General features: G+C 47.5%; 1 protein-coding gene across 7 annotated transcripts in view; it reads right to left on the bottom strand.

Moving 5' to 3' along the window:
- ank1 (ankyrin 1) overlaps positions 1-21,317 on the bottom strand; it is a 208,595-nt gene that overhangs the window by 125,579 nt on the left and 61,699 nt on the right. Inside the window, exon 1 of one of the 7 annotated variants that reach the window (XM_033014022.1) lies at positions 9,005-9,229. The exons of the other annotated variants lie outside the window; for them this stretch is intronic. Coding sequence (XP_032869913.1) covers positions 9,005-9,046 — 42 coding nt within the window. The 5' untranslated portion in view covers positions 9,047-9,229. Of the gene's footprint in view, positions 1-9,004; positions 9,230-21,317 lie in introns of those variants that run through there. 7 annotated transcript variants of the gene reach the window in all.

The following is a 21,317-nucleotide window of genomic DNA, read 5'->3' on the forward strand; positions in this document are numbered from 1 at the left end:
ATTCACCCTCGAGTCTTCACCACAAAATTTAATTCACCAAGTGACTAAATTTTCTTATGTTTTTTTTTTGTGGTAATTTTCATTTTATTCTCCCGTGTGTAGAATTTATTTTGTCACATGAGCAAAAAACATAAATTAACTCATTTCTTAAGTGTTTATTTTATTCAACTATTTGAACATCCTAAAAATATGTAAAGAAAACTATAGGAGTGAAAAAAAAAGTTGAATTAGGGAATCGTTCTATTAGAAACCATTCCAACTTCTAAACGCTGGTCTTCAGCCCCATCCTATCCTTTTGGGCTTTGATTACTACAGTTTTTTCTTTGAAAACTAGCTCAAAATACCATGGAGTACATGATTTAATATATTAGTATCCAACTAATATAACATTCCACAACCGGAAGGTAGCCGGTTCGAATCCCGCTTGGAGTGCATACTGTCGTTGTGTCCTTGGGCAAGACACTTCACCCACCTTTGCCTGTGTGTGAATGTGTGTGAATGTGTGTGAGTGATTGGTGGTGGTCGGAGGGGCCGTAGGCGCAGATTGGCAGCCACGCTTCCGTCAGTCTGCCCCAGGGCAGCTGTGGCTACAGAAGTAGCTTACCACCACCGAGTGTGACTGAGGAGTGAATGAATAATGCGATGTAAAGCGCCTTGAGTATTAGAAAGGCGCTATATAAATCCCATCCATTATTATTATTATTATAACTCTCTCTGATGAATGCTCACAATAGCAACCAAATATCAACTTTGGTAATTAAATTGCTACACAAAGCATAGTTACAATTCCACCGTTGCCTACGGCGATCCTCCAGTGTTGCCATTTATACATTTATGATCTCACTAGCTCGTCTGGTCTTCCCTAAAAGGTTATATTACAGTAAATTTGGGAAATAGCCTGCTACTTTGAAATTAGGAAACCATAGGTAGACAGAAAAAAGAATCTAATTTCCAGCTCCACTGCCATTAAAACCAATAAAAACTTACTAATCACTTTAATGGCAATGCCTTTTTTAAGTATACATAAAAATATATAAATATCTGAATAAATTAAGTCATTCACCCTTCATTCACCCCTCTAGCTTCATTTACCCCAAAGTAATTTCATTCACCCTTGAGTGAACCATTCACCAGTGTAATGCCCCTGTCCCACTTAGGAAACCTGAACGGAAACCTCTGGAGACTTTGTGCCCCACCCAAGGTTTCCGTGCGGTTCCCGGAGGTTGCAGGTGGTTGCCGGATGTTGCAGGTAGTGGAAGCAGGTAGGGAGACTGACAAAAACCTCCGGGAACCGCACGGAAACCTTGGGTGGGGCGCAAAGTCTCCAGAGGTTTCCATTCAGGTTTCCTAAGTGGGACAGGGGCATAAGAAGCACTGCATTAATATAACAAACACGCTACACATGGGGGGGGGGGGGGGGGGGGGGGGGGGATACTGGTCGGCATGGGTGAATTGGGCCAAAGGGCCTGTTTCCTTGCTGTATGACTCTTAGACTTCAAAGAGAGAGTTAGATTTAGTTCTTAGGGCTAACGGAATCAAGAGATATGGGGAGAAAGCAGGAACGGGGCACTGATTTTTGATGATCAGCCGTAATCATATTGAATGGTGGTGCTCGCTCGAAGGGCCGAATGGCCTACTCATGTACGTATTTTCCATGTTTCTATGAAGCCATTTAATTGTAACCCCTGGTACATCTCAAATTGTGTCGGCAGGAACTGCAGATGCTGGTTTAAACCGAATATAGGCACAAAAAGCTGGAGAAACACAGCGGGACAGGCAGCATCTGTGGAGAGAAGGAATGGGTGACGTTTCGGGTCGAAACCCTTCTTCAGACGTCTCCAAATCCCAAATAGCTTCAGAGACCGACCAAATTATTTTGAAGTGCAGTAACCCTGTGCAGGCAGACAAGCCATTTTGTTTTACGCACAGCCCAGAGGTTGTTTTATATTCTATACATCAGCCGTGCGGTAAAGCAGAGTTAACGCTCACTTCATTCAGGCAGAACGCTTTATTATATAAGATCATGGTGATGCATTGTTACATAACCAATCCCTAATACCTCAGTTGCTGCAGCCAGTGAGAAAGCAGTAGGTAAACACACAGATTGGCTGAATCGGACTGTGAGCATTGAAGAGATACGATGTAGAGACAATGAGAGTTACATCACTGCGTGGAGCTCTGGCTGGCCCTTCTGCCCCTCCACTGTTGTCTACCCCTTTAGTCACAGGCAGCTCAGTTCCAGCTATGTTTCACAACGTTCCTGTTGAAGCACTTGCTTGATCAATGATGTTTTATCATTAATGTTTTATTATTATTAATATTTAGTGTTTTCTGAGTCATTCGTAACTGTCACTGTATCTCATGTTGTTACTTGTGGGCGGAGCACCAAGGCAAATTCCTTGTATGTGATTACTTGGCCAATAAACGTACTTACTTACTTACATTTTCCTGCATTTAAGGGCGCTATCCTTTTACAATTATATAGACACAAAAAGCTGGAGTAACTCAGCGGGTCAGGCAGCATCTCTGGGGAAAAGGAATAGGTGACGTTTTGGGTTGAGACCCTTCTTCCGATTGATATAGACAATAGACAATAGGTGCAGGAGTAGGCCATTCGGCCCTTTGAACCAGCACCGCCATTCACTGTGATCATGGCTGATCATCCACAATAGAGTACCCCGTTCCTGCCTTCTCCTCATATCCCCTGTCTCCGCTATCTTTAAGAACCCTATTTAACTCTCTCATGAAAGCATCCAGAGAATTGGCATCCACTGCCTTCTGAGGCAGAGAATTCCACAGACTCACAACTCTGTGTGTGAAAAAGTTTTTCCTCATCTCGGTTCTAAATGGCTTACCCCTTATTCTTAAACTGTGGCCCCTGGTTCTGGACTCCCCCAACATCGGGAACATGTTTCCTGCCTCTAGCGTGTCCAAACCCTTAATAATCTTATATGTTTCAATAAGATTCCCTCTCATCCTTCTAAACTCCAGAGTTTACAAGCCCAGCCGCTCCATTCTATCGACATATGACAGTCCGGCCATCCCGGGAATGAACCTTGTAAACCTCCACTGCACTCCCTCAATAGCAAGAATGTTTTGCTTTCTGAAGTTGTGATGTTTAAGCCATTTTATAACCATTTTAGTCAATTAAAAAGAAAAATAGAATAACATTTTCCTTTTGGCACAAGAGGCTAATGGAATTTGTCACCAAAAACAAGCAACCGTGTCCTAGATACTCAATTATTCAGTGTGTGCTTGAAACTACTCAATGCCCCGAGACTGGGAGCCATCACACACTGCAGTCCAGAACCCATCTCCACTACCAGGCCCACCCAATCATAACAGCATAAGGTCATAAGTGATAGGAGTAGAATTAGGCCATTCGGCCCATCAAGTCTACTCTGCCATTTAATCATGGCTAATCTATCTCTCCCTCCTAACGCCATTCTCCTGCCTTCTCCCCATAACACCCGACACCCGTACTAATCAAGAATCTATCTATCTCTGCCTTAAATATATAGTATCCACTGACCAAATAATTCCACAGATTCACCACCCTCTGAGTAAAGAAATTTCTCCTCATCTGCTTCCTAAAAGAATGTCCTTTAATTCTGAGGCTATGATCTCTAGTCCTAAACTTCCTTACTAGTGGAAACATCCTCTCCACATCCACTCTATCCAAGCCTTTCACTATTTGGTGTGTTTCAATGAGGTACCCACTCATCCTTCTAAAATTCCCACTCATCCTTCTAAACTCCAGCGAGGCCCGGTGCCATCAAAAGCCCAATGCAAGAGCCATTTATTTCCCTACATCCTTAACCAGGCATTTAATAGTGCAGTCTAATCACAAATGAACATTCTGTTCTGAAGAAGGGTCACAAACCGAAACGTCACCCATTCCTTCTCTCCAGAGAAGCTGCCGGTCCCGCTGAGTTACTCCAACATTTTGTCTTTATCTTCGGTTTAAACCGGCATCTGCAGTTCCTTCCTGCACATCCTGCTTGGAGTACATACTGTCGTTGTGTCCTTGGGCAAGACACTTCACCCACCTTTGCCTGTGTGTGAATGTGTGTAAATGTGTGTGAGTGATTGGTGGTGGTCGGAGGGGCCGTAGGCGCAGATTGGCAGCCACGCTTCCGTCAGTCTGCCCCAGGGCAGCTGTGGCTACAGAAGTAGCTTACCACCACCGAGTGTGACTGAGGAGTGAATGAATAATGCGATGTAAAGCGCCTTGAGTATTAGAAAGGCGCTATATAAATCCCATCCATTATTATTATTATTATCATAACATGGACAGATGATGTTTCGGGTCGGGACCCTTCTTCACACTGATGGAGGGTCACGACCTGAAAACCTCTTATCCACGTTCTCCAGAGACGCTGGCTGACCAGCTGAGTTCCTCCAGCACATTGTGTCTTTTTTGGCAAACCAGCATCTGCAATTCCTCGTGTCTACGTTTTGACTGCTCCACTGCAAAATCTCCTCAAGGTATCCCGACTTTGAGGAAGATCTCCTCTCTTTTCTTGTTAGATTAGTTTAGAGATACAGCGCGGAAACAGGCCCTTCGGCCCACCGAGTCCATGCCGACCTGCGATCCCTGCACATTAACACTATCCTACACACCCACAAGGGACAATTTACAATGACACCAAGCCAATTAACCTACAAATGTGTACGTCTTTGGAGTGTGGGAGGAAACTGAAGATCTCAGAGAAAACCCACGTGGTCACGGGGAGAACGCACAAACTCCGTAAAATTAGCACCCGTAGTCGGGATTGAACCTGGGTCTCTGGCGCTGCAAGCGCTGTGGGGCAGAAACTCTACTGCTGCTCCAACCAAGATGACGGCTGCCATGGACGGCAATGCAATGATGACCTGGTTTTAATGACATTAACTGGGATATAAAAATGTCCCTGGCCCCAAGAGAGGTCTACTTCTCTTGGAACTGTGCCCCAGTTATCAATGTGAGCAGGTGAGATGGTCTCGAGCACAGGTGGTTCAGCGGTAGACTTGCTGCCTTACGGAGACCAGGGTTCAATGCTAACTATGGCTACTGTCTGAACGGAGAGTTATACACTTGGACAGGTACATGGATTGGAAAGGTTTAGAGGGTTAAGGGCCTGTCCCATGAGCATGCGACTCCATGCGGCAAGCGCGACCTAACGTGGTCGCTTGAGCCGTACGGCCTCGCAGGGGCCGGTCCCACTTCGATCGCCGAAGCCGTATGTTGTGCGGAGCTGGTCCCGACATCGTGCGGGGCAACGGAAAACTGACAGTGTTAAAAAATTCCGCTCGACAACGGCCTGCCAGCCCGCAGCCGCGTTGAGGCCGTACGCACCGCCTCGACGGGCGTGCGCAGCGTCTCGACGCCGTACGTCACGCTCGAACTTCCCGCGGACTTCGCTCGAACTTCACATCACTCGCTCGACCACCGCGCGACCCCCGCTTCTGGTTTGGTCGCGCTTGGCGCATGCAGTCGCATGCGCGTGGAACAGGCCCTTAAGGGTCGGTTAGGTCATCTTGGTCAGGTGTTTGCTCTGGGCCTGTTTCTGTGCTCCACGACTATGGGGCTTGCTCTGAGAAAGTTCTGTCAGTTCTGACAAGGGATCCTGGGCCCAAAACGTCTTTCCAAATTATGCTGTGCTTGGCCCGCCGAGAATTTCCAGCACTACCTGTTTTGATTTCAGACTTCCAACATCTCCAGTTTGGTGAGTTATATTCTCCAGTCCCACAAACTCCTTAGTTGAGAAATCCGCCCAGACTCGGCGGCACAGCGATAGAGTTGCTGCCTTACAGAGACCCTGGTTCAATCCTGACAACGGGGGCTGTCTGTACGGAGTTTGCACGTTCTCCCCGGGTGCTCTGGTTTTCGTCCCACAGGCATACAGGTTAATTGGCTTTGGTAAAGATTGTAAATTGTCCTTAGCGTGTAAGATAATGTTAGTGTAGGCGGATCGCTGGTCGGCATGGACTCAGTGGGACGCAGGGCGTGCTTCCACGCTGTATCTCTAAACTAAACTAAACTAATTCAGCTTTGGCAGATGTGGACAAGGCCCAGCAAGCATCTGCTCAGGTCCATCATTGCATTACACCACAGCTGCCCTGCTTCAAAGCAGAGTGCAAAGAGTGAACATCTGCTGCAAACATGGTACCAGTCTGTACCTCCAGCCCTGCTGCACACAGCGAGGTTGTGCGATGACTAATGCGATGATTCCTTACACCATATGCAGGAGAAACGTTGGCCAAGCATTTAATTGTGTGTGTCCCAGTAACAAATATTTCCACACAGGCCTCTAAAGCCTTCCTAATGGTGGCACGGAACAGCACCAGCATCAACAACAGGAAGTGGTCGAGGCAGGTGGAGTAACGACATTTAAGACATTTGGACAGGCATTTTGATAGGAAAGGTTTAAAGGTTTAAATACGGGCAAATTGGACTAACTCAGATGGGCCATATTGGTTTGCATGGATAAGTTGTGCCATAGGGCCTGTTTCCGTGCAGTTTGACAGTAAACATGGGGAAAGGAAATCAGGCAAGAGGTACAGAAGTGTGCAGGAAGGAACTGCAGACGCTGGTTTAAACCAAAGGTAGACACAAAAAGCTGGAGTAACTCAGCGGGACAGGCAGCATCTCTGGAGAGAAGGAATGGGTGACGTTTCGGACCGAGACCCTTCTTTGTCAGATGTCTCAGGTCTGAAGAAGGCTCGACCCGAAAAAAGTCTGAAGTCTGAAAAGTTTAACCCTCAGGTTCCTATTCAATCTTCCCCGTTCCCCTCCCCTTCACGTTAAACCCATGTCCTCTGGTTCTCGATTCCCTTCAACGAGTTGTAAACACTGCCCAGTCCATCATCGGCTCTTGACCTCCCTACCATCGAGGGGATCTATCGCAGTCGCTGCCTCAAAAAGGCTGGCAGCATCATCAACGATCCACACCATCCGGGCCACACACTCATCTCCCCACTGCCTAGAAGGTACAGGAGCCTGAAATCTGCAACATCCAGGTTCAGGAATAGCTACTTCCCCACAGCCATCAGGCTATTAAACTCAACTCAAACAAAACTCTGAACATTAATAGCACATTGCACTTTATATGCTTATTTATGTGTGTGTATACATATATATATATATATTCAATGGTATATGGACACACTGATGTGTTCTGTATTTATTTATGCCTACTATATTCTGTTGTGCTGAAGCAAAGCAAGAATTTCATTGTCCTATCTGGGACACATGACAATAAACTCTCTTGAATCTTGAATCCTTACTCTGGGCGAGAGAGTCTGTGTGTCCACCCGATCTATTCCTTTGCCCGCACAAAGGTTACCATGGTTAACAAGTTAACATAACAAGTACACATAGTTAACGATCGGACAGGGGTTGTTGCCCCACCCCCACAAACAATGCAGACTGATAGTCAGAGGCTTTATAGCCAAGGCCTGAACCTCTCTCTCTTGAAACATTACTTTACAAAACACTTTGCTTCCCCACATTGACAGCACCCCTACATCTGGGCAAAACATCTGCCGACTTTTACCCTCACCCCAAACCCAAGCAGCAATGTTTGCTCCACCAATAACAATTTTTTTTTTTCTTATATCACGCAAATAAATATCTTTAACACTTTGAAAAAAGAGTGACTTTGACATGTCAAACTAAATGAAAACTGAATAATTAATAATATCAGCCACAAACATAGACGGAGCCAGCTAACTCCCGAGACGTGGCCTTTCAATGCCAGAGAAACGCGTTTAGACCCGGCACAGACTCTTCATTAGACACAGGGAACTGCAGGTGCTGGTTTACAAACAAAAAAGATACAGAGTGCATTGCTCCAAAACGTCTGAAGAAAGGGTCCCGACCCGAAACGTCACCTATTCCTTTTTCCCCATAGATGCTGACTGACCCGCTGAGTTTCTCCAGCACTTTGTGTCTATCTTCGTCACCTGCCCATGTTCCCCAGAGATACTGCCTCTCCCAATGAGTTACTCCAGCACTTTGTGTCTACCTTTGTCACCTACCCATGTTCTCACAAGGGCAGAAGTGATCCGAGTAGAATTTGGGCCATTCAGCCAATCGAGTCTACTCCGCCATTCAATCAAGGCTGATCCAATCTCTCCCTCCCAACCTCATTCTCCTGCCTTCTCCCCATAACCTCTGACACCTGATACAATAGACAATAGACAATAGGTGCAGGAGTAGGCCATTTGGTCCTTCGAGCCAGCACCGCCATTCAATGTGATCATGGCTGATCATCCCCAATCAGTAACCCCTTCTCTCCATATCCCCTGACTCCACTATCTTTAAGAGCCCTATCTAGCTCTCTCTTGAAAGCATCCAGAGAACCTGCCTCCACCGCCCTCTGAGGCAGAGAATTCCACAGACTCACCACTCTCTGTGAGAAAAAGTGTTTCCTCGTCTCCGTTCTAAATGGTTTACTCCTTATTCTTAAACTGTGTGTGTGGCCCCTGGTTCTGGACTCCCCCAACACCGGGAACATGTTTCCTGCCTCTAGTGATACCAATCAGAAATCTATCTATCTCTGCCTTCGAAATTCCCAGCTGAGATGCTGCCTGGCTCTCTGCGTTACTCCAGCACTCTGTGTCTTTTTTTTTTGTTTGGGCGTAAAAACCCGCACATCTATCTGCAGTTCCTTGCATTTATCTTACTCCATCCATGCCCTCCTGTGTTTAAACTCCTCCCTCGGTGTCAGAGTTACCGGGCCGTCAGACAGTGCATGCACCCCGTGTTACATTGAAGGGGAGCAGTCGGAGGGGTTTGCTGGCTTGGTTTTTGAGGGTTTGGTGTTTGGGGCTGGGACAAGCCGACAAGCAGTGAGTCAGTGCGGGCAGCTAGCAGGGACATTTCTCACAGCTCGCAGCCTCTCCTTGCAAAAGGCTCCTCGCTGTAATAAAAAGGACGGAATATGCAGCTAAAAGGTGTTGTTTTTTTCTCGGGGAGAGAGTGTCTGCAGTTTTGCTCGTTCACCAACTAACTACTCACCCTGTGAGGCTTGTCCACGCCTGGTCCTGCCCGTAACGCCATTCCCACCAGCCCGGAGTTGAAAGCTGACACCAGGGTTGTGTTTTTATATAAGACAGGCGCTGGGATAATCGGTCACATTGCAACTGCTCTATAAATACGAGCAAGACCAGGGGCCGGCTTGTGGTCTCTTGCTTGCGGGCGGTCCATATGCTGACTTCTCCCCCTCTCTCTGTGTGTCTCTGTGTCTCTGTCTCTGTCTCCCTCGGTGCTGGGATTCCAGCACCAGCACCAGCCACTCACTACTTGGACCGGTTCCAGCAGCACGCTGGGTTGCTGTTCCGCTCCCATCCACCAGATCTGAGCCCTCCCTGCACCGCCTTCCCAAATCTTGCCCCCTCCACTCCTCCCCCTCCCCTCCTCTCCTCTCCCACACCTCTGGGGCAAAACAGCCCGCATCTGTTCACAAAACAGCCCACCAGTGGTCCCCACCAACACCGTCAGGCATGGATGGAGTCAGTCGTGCAACACAGAATGCCTGCGACCCACCCTTGAATGTGCAGGAAGGAACTGCAGATGCAGGGGATAGACACAAAGTGCTGGAGTAACTCAGCAGGACAGGCAGCATCTCTGGAGAGAAGGAATGGGTGGAGATCCTTCTGTAGACAAAAGTGCTGGAGAAACTCAGAGGGTGCAGCAGCATCTATGGAGCGAAGGAAATAGGCAACGTTTCGGGCCGAAACCCTTCATCCTGAAGAGCCCTATCTAGCTCTCTCTTGAAAGTATCCAGCGAACTGGGATAGATTTACCTAGGGGAAAGATTTAAGAGAAATTAGACCAAGTGCAGACCCGTTGGGTCTGTCCCCCCAACGTGCAGTTGAGGGGGGGGGGGGGGGACCATTCTGTGGTCATGCTTGAAGGATTGATTAGCAAGGGTGTCATAGGTTAAGGGGAGAAGGAGAAGGGGAACACCCCAAAACGTTGCCTATTTCTTCGCTCCATAGATGCTGCCTCACCCGCTGAGTTTCTCCAGCATTTTTGTCTATCTGCAATTAAGTGGCTCGATTGTAATCATGTATTGTCTTTCTGCTGACTGGTTAGCACGCAACAAAAGCCTTTCACTGTACCTCGGTACACGTGACAATAAACTAAACTGAAACTACACACAGGCACATGGACTACTTGCCTTCATGTATTGTGTATAAGCTTTAAAAGATGTAGGACTTCCCTTTAGGAAGGAGATGAGGAGGAATTTCTTTTGGTCAGAGGGTGGTGAATCTGTGGAATTCATTGCCAAAGATGGCTGTGGAGGCCAAGTCAATGGATATTTTTAAAGTGGTGATTGATAGATTTCTGATTGGTACGGGTGTCAGGGGTGATTGGGAAAAGGCAGGAGAAAGGGGTTGAGAGGGAACGATAGATCAGCCATACTTGAATGGCGGAGTAGACTTGATGGACCCAATGGCCCAAATCGGCTCCTTATGTACTTATGGACATAGAAAATCTCAGCAGGCCAGGCAGCCTCTGTGGAGGGGAAAGGACAGATGATCTGGAGATCAGAGATCTAACAGATTTTGGTGATCGGGGAATATAAGCAGAAGAGGGTGAACTTGTTTGCTAGGTTGCATAGAATGTCCTTCCTACTGGCTCCTGATGGTAACCTCAGCATCTCCAGTGAGGAGTTTCACTAGCTTTATCCCATTAGTTTGCTTCAAGGGCTTCTCGAGATCTGGTGCGGTGTTCCTGAGAGGAACGGTTGGACTTTGGCCAAGAGTCTTGATGTTCAAATCGGGAGCACTGATCGCCACAGCTAGTGTGCGTGCGTACGTAGGTAGGCAGCGATTCCTTTGTGATTTCTATAGGATCCTGCGATTACTCTGGGGATGGAGAACTTGTAGGAACATCACATGCCATCTGCACATAGCCATCGAGAGGCTGGGACACAGCAACATACAAAGATACAGTCCCTCATTGAATGGCAGCTGGCAGTAGTTGGAGAACATTAAGGGCCTGTCCCACTTACGTGATTTTTTTCGGTAACTTGCCGGCACCCGCCATAGTCGCAGTAGATTGCTGAAAATTTTCAACATGTTGAAAATCCAGCGGAGACCAGAACAAGGTACGACTCTTTGGGCGACTACTCACCACCAGTACAGGCGTCACGTGTCGACATGTCGCGGGAGTGACGCCTGTATGGTCGTGAGTAGTAATCCCCGGAGAGTCGTACCTTTTTCTGGTCGCCGCTGGATTTTCAACATGCTGGAAACTTTCGGCGACCTGCTGCGACTATGACGCAAGTCACCGAAAAAAATCACGTAAGTTGGACAGGCCCTTTACACAACAATCTGCTTGTTTTTTCTCTTTCCAAAATCAAACTTTTACACATTGTCTGAAACTGCCAGAGCGAGGTTGTAGACTTTAAAGCAGAAGCCTCGGATTGCTCGATTTGTTAGACAACAGGATTGCGTGATTGGCACTTCAGTGGTGTAACCCGCTGAGTTACACCAGTATTTTGTGTCTTTTTTTTTGTAAACTTGCATCTGCAGTTCCTTGTGTCTATAGTAATAATGGATGGGATTTATATAGCGCCTTTCTAATATTCAAGGCGCTTTACATCGCATTATTCATTCACTCCTCAGTCAAACTCGGTGGTGGTAAGCTACTTCTGTAGCCACAGCTGCCCTGGGGCAGACTGACGGAAGCGTGGCTGCCAATCTGCGCCTACGGCCCCTCCGACCACCACCAATCACTCACATTCACACACAGGCAAAGGTGGGTGAAGTGTCTTGCCCAAGGACACAACGACAGTATGCACTCCAAGCGGGATTCGAACCGGCTACCTTCCGGTTGCCAGCCGAACACTTAGCCCATTGTGCCATCTGTCATCCCTCAGTCATGACTGACCATGGGTGATGCATCCTAGCTGTTGGCTGCTTACTCCAAACCTCGGCTAGAGCAGCAGGTGATGTGTGGCCGGATGCAAGCCTGGGCGATCGATGTCATATGGAGGACAGGCTGTTGCCCATGCAGCACGTCCCCCCTCTCCACGTCGCTGATCGATCCAAAGGAACAGCAGGGCCGTTACAGTTTGGCACCAGCGCCGTCGCAGGAGCTGCCAGAGCGAGGTTGTAGACAACGACGAACTCCCTTCGGGGCTCCGACTCCGGATTTCCTTGAGGTTTACTCCTGGAGCCTTTTCCATGACTGGATATGGCCACAAGGCAGTGGAAGTTTTAAATCAGAGTTTTCCCTCTCTTAGATGGACGGCCTTCCCAGGCTGACGAGCCCCATCTGCCCGAGACTCGAGGGGGCGGGAGTGTCTACCTTCCTGTGTAGGTCTATAGCACCTTGTGCCTGTAGTTACAACATTATGGCCACCGAGAATGGAAATAGCTGTCCTTGAGGCCTATTGATGATATTTTCTTGTGCACATGTGTACGGTACAGTTACTCTGCTGCGGTTAAACTGCCACTTGCATCAAGAGCTACAGCACCACACCCAGGGAGGAGTTGTCAAGAACCTGCAGATTCCTGATAAAACTTGAACATTTTTACTCCCTTCAGAGTATTGGAAGGGAACAACTTAGGTTTGGCCAACAACATGGACTTATTTGCTACTTTTCCCCGGTCAAAGGAGCATTGAGTGCAAGGGTAAAGATGTTATGTTGCAGCCTTATAAAATGTTAGTTAGGCCACAAATGGAATATTAGGTGTAATTCTGGTCGCCTCATTTCATGAAAGTCGCGGAGACTTGGAGAGGCCACAGAAGAGCTTTTCCAGAATGCTGCCCGAATTAGAGGGGATTAGCTCTAAGGGGAGGTACACAAAAAAGCTGGAGAAACTCAGCGGGTGCAGCAGCATCTATGGAGCGAAGGAAATAGGCAACATTTCGGGCCGAAACCCTTCTTCAGACTATGCGCCTTTACAATTTTTAAATTTACAATTTTTACCGAAGCCAAATAACTCTTGAAGAAGCTCTTAGGGGAGGATGGACAAACTTGGTTTGTTTTCTCTGGAGCTTCGGAGGTTGAGAGGAGACCTGATAAAAGCACTTAAAATGATGAGAGGCCTAGATAGGCTCGACAGTCAGAACCTTTTTCCAAAGGGAGTAGCCTCAATATTAAAGGAGTATATTTTTAAGATGAGAGGAAGGGATTTTAAAGGGAATTTCCAGAGAAAGATTTTCATATATTTTGTCAACCTTCATTCAGTGAGCGATGGATAAAGTAGTTGTGGCCAGAATAAGGGGTGGAATCAGATACAGACATAGAAACATAGAAACATAGAAATTAGGTGCAGGAGTAGGCCATTCGGCCCTTCGAGCCTGCACCACCATTCAATATGATCATGGCTGATCATCCAACTCAGTATCCCGTACCTGCCTTCTCTCCATACCCTCTGATCCCCTTAGCCACAAGGGCCACATCTAACTCCCTCTTAAATATAGCCAATGAACTGGCCTCGACTACCCTCTGTGGCAGGGAGTTCCAGAGATTCACCACTCTCTGTGTGAAAAAAGTTCTTCTCATCTCGGTTTTAACATGATGCTTAAGGGACATTTAGGCAGACACTTAAATAGAAGGATACGGAATACTCTGGGTAAATGGGTTAGTGTGGGTGACAAATAAGGGTTGGCATGTGGATAGTGGGCCGAAGGGCTTGTATCTTTTCAGTTTAGGTTAGAGATACACGAGGAAACAGGCCCTTTGGCCCTCCGAGTCTGTGCCGACCAGCGATCACCGTACACCAGCACTATCCTGCACACCAGGGACAATTTACTATTTTTACTGAAGCCAATTAATTTGTAAACCTGCATGTCACAGGGAGAACGTACAAATCCGTACAGACAGCAGCCGTAGTCAGGATCGAACCCGGCTCTGTAAGGCAACAACTCTACCACTGCACCACCATGACGCCATACTTGTCAGGCTACATGGCCCCACTACCTGAACAGAAATAGGCCATTCAGGCCATCAAGTCTGCTCTCCCAATCAATCATTGCTGATCTATTTTTCCCTCTTAGCCGTAATCATCTCCTCATAACCTTTGATCCCTTCCTAATCAAGAACCTATTCATCTCTGCGATCAATTACCCAATGTGTTGTCCTCTACAGCTGTCTGTTGCAATGAATTCCACAGATTCACTACCCTCTGCCTAACAAAATCCCTCCTCGTCTCCTTCCTAAAGGTACGTCCTTTTATTCTGAGGCTGTGCCCTCTGGTTCCAGACTCTCCCATTACTAGAGTCATCCACTCCACCTCCACTCTATCCAGGCCTTTCACTATTCGATGTTTAAATGAGATACCCCCTCATCCTTCTAAACTCCAGCAAGTACCGGCCCAGTGCTGTCACTTGCTCCTCAGATGTTAACCCAATCATTCCGCAAACCTCATCTGGGGAAACATTCTCTCAGCATGCATCCTGTTAACCCCCGCAAGTTTTATGTTTCAGAGAGTGAGAACACTGCTCATCCTTCTAAACTTCAAAAAATATTGACAGATGAACTTGATCCCATATCATACATAGAAACATAGAAAATAGGTGCAGGAGTAGGCCATTCGGCCCTTCGAGCCTGCACCGTTCGCCATTCAATATGATCATGGCTGATCATCCAACTCAGTATCCCATCCCTGCCTTCTCCCCATACTCCCTGATCCCTTTAGCCACAAGGCCCACATCTAACTCCCTCTTAAATACAGTCAATGAACTGGCCTCAACTACCTTCTGTGGCAGAGAATTCCACAGATTCACCACTCTCTGTGTAAAAAATTATTTTCTCATCTCGGTCCTAAAATACTTCCCTCTTATCCTTAAACTGTGACCCCTAGTTCTGGACTTCCCCAACATCGGGAATAATCTTCCTGCATCTTCCTGCATCTAGCCTGTCCAACCCCTTAAGAATTTTGTAAGTTTCTATAAGTTTCATCAATCTCTCCATCCCAGGAATCAAATCCATTCATCTTTTCATTTTGCCCCTAATACATATATATTCATCTTTAAGTGGAGACATTGGCGAACATCCAGCAAATCTGGTTCCTACATATGTCAATAGACAATAGGTGCAGGAGTAGGCCATTAGGCCCTTCGAGCCAGCACCGCCATTCAATGTGATTATGTCCCTACAAGTAATTAATATTATTGTGAATCGTTAAGCTGCGGCAAGTACAAATGTCATTGTTTCGTTACCGCTACAGACAACATTTAAACACTCTTGTCCTCAGAGCTGTTGAGCTCCCACTAACCTGAAAATAATTCATTTATCCCAACTCACTATTTTCTATTTACTCGGCAGTTCTCTATCCATGCCAATACGTTATCCCTGATATCCATGCTTTGTGCTGTGGCCTTTGATGTGGCAGCTTGCTAAATGCTTTCTGGATATCCAGCTATTATCCTGAGAGAGTTCAAAGGCATTTCACAAGATCCTGGACTCCAGCTTTCGCCGGTCACCCATCCCGGATAAGGGTCCCCGCTCAACAGCAACAATGAACCGCACACAATGCATGGATTACAGACCAGCTGATGTAAAGGCTTTGCACTAGGTAGACAAAAGTGCTGGAGAAACTCAGCGGGCGCAGCAGCATCTATGGAGCGAAGGAAATAGGCAACATTTCAGGCCAAAACCCGGAAGGTAATTGGTATGTTAGCATTCATAGCAAAAGGATTTGAGTATAGGAGCAGGGAGGTTCTACTGCAGTTGTACAGGGTCTTGGTGAGACCGCACCTGGAGTATTGCGTACAGTTTTGGTCTCCTAATCTGAGGAAAGACATTCTTGCCATAGAGGGAGTACAGAGAAGGTTCACCAGACTGATTCCTGGGATGTCAGGACTTTCATATGAAGAAAGACTGGATAGACTTGGTTTGTACACGCTAGAATTTAGAAGATTGAGGGGGGATCTTATAGAAACTTACAAAATTCTTAAGGGGTTGGACAGGCTAGATGCAGGAAGATTGTTCCCGATGTTGGGCAAGTCCAGAACAAGGGGTCACAGTTTAAGGATAAGGGGGAAATCTTTTAGGACCGAGATGAGGAAAACATTTTTCACACAGAGAATGGTGAATCTCTGGAATTCTCTGCCACAGAAGGTAGTTGAGGCCAGTTCGTTGGCTATATTTAAGAGGGAGTTAGATGTGGCCCTTGTGGCTAAAGGGATCAGGGGGTATGGAGAGAAGGCAGGTACGGGATACTGAGTTGGATGATCAGCCATGATCACATTGAATGGCGGTGCAGGCTCGAAGGGCCGAATGGCCTACTCCTGCACCTATTTTCTATGTTTCTATGGGTTTCGGCTCGAAACGTTGCCCATTTCCTTCGCTCCATAGATGCTGCTGCACCCGCTGAGTTTCTCCAGCACTTTTGTCTACCTTCGATTTTCCAGCATCTGCAGTTCCTTCTTAAAAGCTTTCTGCACTAGTCCAGTTTAGTTTAATTTAGAGATACAGCATGGAAACAGGCCCTTCAGCCCATCAAGTCCACGCCGACCAGCGATTCCTGTACACTTATGCCCCTGTCCCACTTAGGAAACAAGAACAGAAACCTCTGGAGACTTTGTGCCCCACCCAAGGTTTCCGTGCGGTTCCCGGAGGTTTTTGTCAGTCTCCCTACCTACTTCCACTACCTGCAACCTCCGGCAACCACCTGCAACCTCCGGGAACCGCGCGGAAACCTTGGGTGGGGCGCAAAGTCTCCAGAGGTTTCCGTTCAGGTTTCCTAAGTGGGACAGGGGCGTTATACTATCCTGTACTATACACACTAGGGACAATTCATTTACCAAGCCTAAATGAACCTACAAATCTGCACGTCTTTGGAGTGTGGGAGGAAACAGGAGCATCCGGAGAAAACCCACGCGGCCACGGGCCGAACGTACAAATGCCGCACACACAGCACCCATGGTCAGGATTGAACCCGGGTCTCTGCAACTGTAAGGCAGCAACTCTACTGCTGCGCCACCGTGCAGCCCCTACTGCTGAAATAGTCTGGGGCAGAAATATTGTCTTGGTTTACCACAAGGACAAATATTGTCTTGGTTGGAGCAATATTTGAAATACATTCGAGGGGTTAATTTGGGGGAAATTATTCACACCCAACGCTACGAGATAACTGTCCAGTGACCAAGGCTCTTTACAATCACTCTGAAGTAGTTTCCAACTCCCAGGCTGTTTATCGGGAACACAGACAGTGAGACCTGCACAGCCCTGATAACAACTGGGACTGCTGTCAAACACAGCTAATCGGCACAGCAGTTGGTCACAGGGAAGCACCACCTTTAATAATATCAGCCGCAAAGTGTTGACCTCCCCGGCACTGCCTGCCCCTCCTTAGAGCCAGCCACCAGATAACGCGCTTCCTAGGCTGTCACTTTCAAACCCCGAATCTGCCGAAATATATCTGTTCTACCTCTGCAGAGTTCCGAGCAAGATCTACACTCGATGTGACAATTGAATGGTGTCGGCACAATAGCAAAGCAAGTGTGTATCAAGGAACCACCTCCGCTGGTTTAAACATAGAAACATAGAAAATAGGTGCAGGAGTAGGCCATTCGGCCCTTCGAGCCTGCACCGCCATTCGATATGATCATGGCTGATCATCCAACTCAGTATCCCATCACTGCCTTCTCTCCATACCCCCTGATCCCTTTAGCCACAAGGGCCACATCCAACTCCCTCTTAAATATAGCCAATGAACTGTGGCCTCAACTACCTTCTATGGCAGAGAATTCCACAGATTCACCACTCTCTGTGTGAAAAATGTTTTTCTCATCTCGGTCCTAAAAGATTTCCCCTTTATCCTTAAACTGTGACCCCTAGTTCTGGACTTCCCCAACATCGGGAATAATCTTCCTGCAGCTAGCCTGTCCAACCCCTTAAGAACCAAAGATAGACACAAGATACTGGAGTAACTCAGTCTGGGACAGGCAGTATCTCTGGAGAGAAGGAATGGGTGACGTTTCGGGTCGAGACCCTCCTTCAGACAAAGCAGAACAAACCCACTTTGATTCATATTTATATACTAAGAAAAAGAAACTCAACCACCCTGATATTTTTCTCACACTCTTCTAAACGCCCATGCCACAGTTCAGGGCCTGTCCCACTTACGTGATCTTTTCGGCGACTGCCGGCACCCGTCATAGTCGCAGCATGTTGTCGAAAATTTTCAACATGTTGACAATCCAGCGGTGACCAGAAAAAGGCTCGACTCTTTGGGCAACTACTCACGACCATACAGGCGTCACCTTTTACATTCCTGAGCCCACGTTCCTGTGTCCACAGTTACCAAGTGTTTATCAACCTCATCCTTCAGTACAGTCGGCGACTGGCCACCCACCACCCCCTGAGGTCGAGACTTCAACAAACTTTTTATCCTCTCACAAGGTATCTCTCATCTCTGATCTAAATGGCTGTTCTCTTATCACGAGCCAGTGCCCACTGGTTCTCAACTGTACAGCCTGCGGGAAGAGACCTTAAGCATCTTTCTGTCAGTCCCACTCAGTATCTTGCACGCCTCAGCAAGCATGGAATACAATGCAGGATGGTGAAGTTGTGCACAGCAGAGGACAGGCCCTTCAGCCCATCGTTCACATGCCAACCTTCTTCTCCCATCCGCACCAATCCCATATGCCCGCAGTTGGTCCATATCCTTCCGTGCCATAGACACAAAATGCTGGAGTAACTCAGTGGGTCAGGCAGCATCTCTGTAGAAGTGGAATAGGTGACATCTCAGGTGGAGACCCCTTCTTCAGATTATTCATTTTGTACACCTCTATAAGATCACTCCTCATCCTCCTGCGCTCCAAGGAATAGAGTCCTAGCCTACTCAACCTCCCCCTACAGCTCAGGCCCTCGAGCCCTGGCAACATCCAGCCAAGTACATCTCCTCTGCACCCTTTCCAGCTTGACAACATCTTTCCCATTACATGGTGCCCAGAACTGAACCCAATAGTTCAGTTTAGTTTAGGTTAGAGATACAGCGCCGAAATTGGCCCCTCGGCCCACCGAGTCCGCGCTGACCAGCGATCCCCGCACACTAACACTACCCCACACACACTAGGGACAATTTACACTTATACCAAGTCAATAGACAATAGACAATAGGTGCAGGAGTAGGCCATTCGGCCCTTCGAGCCAGCACTGCCATTCAATGTAATCATGGCTGATCATCCCCAATCAGTACCCCGTTCCTGCCTTCTCCCCATATCCCCTGACTCCGCTATTTTTAAGAGTCTATTAAGTCTATTAAGTCAATTAACCTACAAATCCATACATCTGTGGAATATGGCAGGAATCCGAAGATCTCGGAGATAACCCTTGCGGTCACGGGGGAGAGCGTGCAAACTCCGCACAGACAGCACCCGAAGTCGGGATCGAACCCGGGTCTCCGGCGCTGCAAGCTCTGTAAGGCAGCAACTCTACCGCTGCGCCAAATACTTAGATAGAAATACGGCAGGTTCCGCTGCAGGACCAAAACGTCCCCGTTTCTAGTTGAGGGAAACAAGATTGCTTCCTGTGGTGATTGAGAATAACAGCTACACACACACGCTGTAAAGCTTGTGAACCGAGAGAGGCCAATTGTAATGAGGCTGCAGTGTCAGAATGCATCAATCAGAAGCCAGCTAAAAACACAATGCAACAACCCAGTGTGTATTTAATGCTTGCCCCCGCTGCCTGAAAAGCTTACTTTGCGAATGAGTAATTCAAGCGTTTAAAATATTCTTGGCAAACTAACCTGGCTGGGTGCCGTGGTTTATGGCCGAAGCTTGGTTCGCACTTGGGCAGTGTGACCCGACATCAGGAGTGTTTCACAACTGTGGTGCAGCGGTAGAGTTGTGGCCGCACCGCGCCAGAGACCCATGTTCCATCCGAACTACGGGCGCTGCCTGTGCGGAGTTTGCACGTTCTCCCCGTGTCCGTGTGTTTCCTCCCACTCTCCAAGGACGTGCAGGTTTGTAGGTGATTTGGCTTCTGTAAACTATCCCTAGTGTGCAGGACAGAGCTAGTGTAGTGGTGATCGCTGGTTGGCACGGATTATGTGGGCCTGTGTCCCTAATCTGTGCTCTGTGGGCGGGCTTGATTGTAATCCTAGTCTTTTTACTGACTGGCAAGCACGCAACATAATAGCTTTTCACTGTACCTCAGTACACGTGACAATAATAAACTAATTGAAACTTCACTAAACTAAACTGAGGCAGGTGACTGAAGGACAGTACCTGTGACAGAGCAGCTCTCCCTCAATGGGCCATTGCGTGTTAGGTTCGAGATTTGTACTTAAGGTGCTATAGTGGGAACATTTTTGCAAAGAGAATACAACGAAGGCTTGGGCTTGGACTGGGGGCAAGGAGCTTGATTCTGTCACCAAGTATTGTATGAATAGGGTGGCGTAGTGGTAGAGTTACCGCCTTGCAGCACCGGAGACCCGGGTTCGATCCTGACTACGGGTGCTTGTTCGTACAGCGTTTTTGTACGTTCTCCTCGTGACCGCGTTAGTTTTCTCCGAGATCCTCCCACACTCCAAAGACGTACAGGTTTGTAGGCCAATTTGCTTTGTATTAGTGAAAATTGTCCCCCAGCGTGTGTAGGGTTTGTGGGGATCGCTGGTCAGTGCGGACTCAGTGGGCCGAAGGGCCTGTTTCCGCACTGTATCTCTAAACTAAAGTAAACTAAACTAAATTGCAAGAACTCGGGAATGTTAAAAAATAAATTGTTGGAGGAACTCAGCGGGTCAGGCAGCATCCGTGGAGGGAGATGGACAGATGACGTTTCGGGTTGGGAGCTGCCCAATTCATTCCACAGATGTTGCCTGATCCACTGAGTTACTCCAGCAGTTTGTTTTTTTGCACAAGATTACAGCATCTGCCAGTCTCATGTGCCTCAGTGCTGTTAAATCTTGCAATTCGTGGCCTTGTGCAAAATGTTTTTTTAATATGTTTGCAATTCACCTGGTGGAAACTCCACATTTCTTTATACTTCATAAGCTTGGAACTGCCGAGCACTTAATGGAGAAGGAAGGGCTGGCAAAATGCCTTCCCCTGCCCATTTGCAGATGGGTCACTGACTTCTGTAGTAAGTATTTTTTTGGGATGTATCACAGCATGGTTTGGGAACAGCTCCATCCAAGACCCGCAAGAAATTGTAGAGAGTTGTGGATGCAGACCAGACCATCGCACAAACCAACCTCCCTTGTATTGATCCCATCTACACTTCATGCAGCCTCGGCAAGGCCACCAGAATAATCAATGACCAGTCTCTCACCCCTCTCCCATCAGGCAAGCGGTACAGAAATGTGAAAACGCACACCTCCGGATTCAGGGACAGTTTCTTCCCAACTGAAAAAAAACG

This window comes from Amblyraja radiata, chromosome 39 (genome assembly GCF_010909765.2).
Source record: "Amblyraja radiata isolate CabotCenter1 chromosome 39, sAmbRad1.1.pri, whole genome shotgun sequence".
NCBI classification, from domain to species: Eukaryota; Metazoa; Chordata; class Chondrichthyes; order Rajiformes; family Rajidae; genus Amblyraja; species Amblyraja radiata.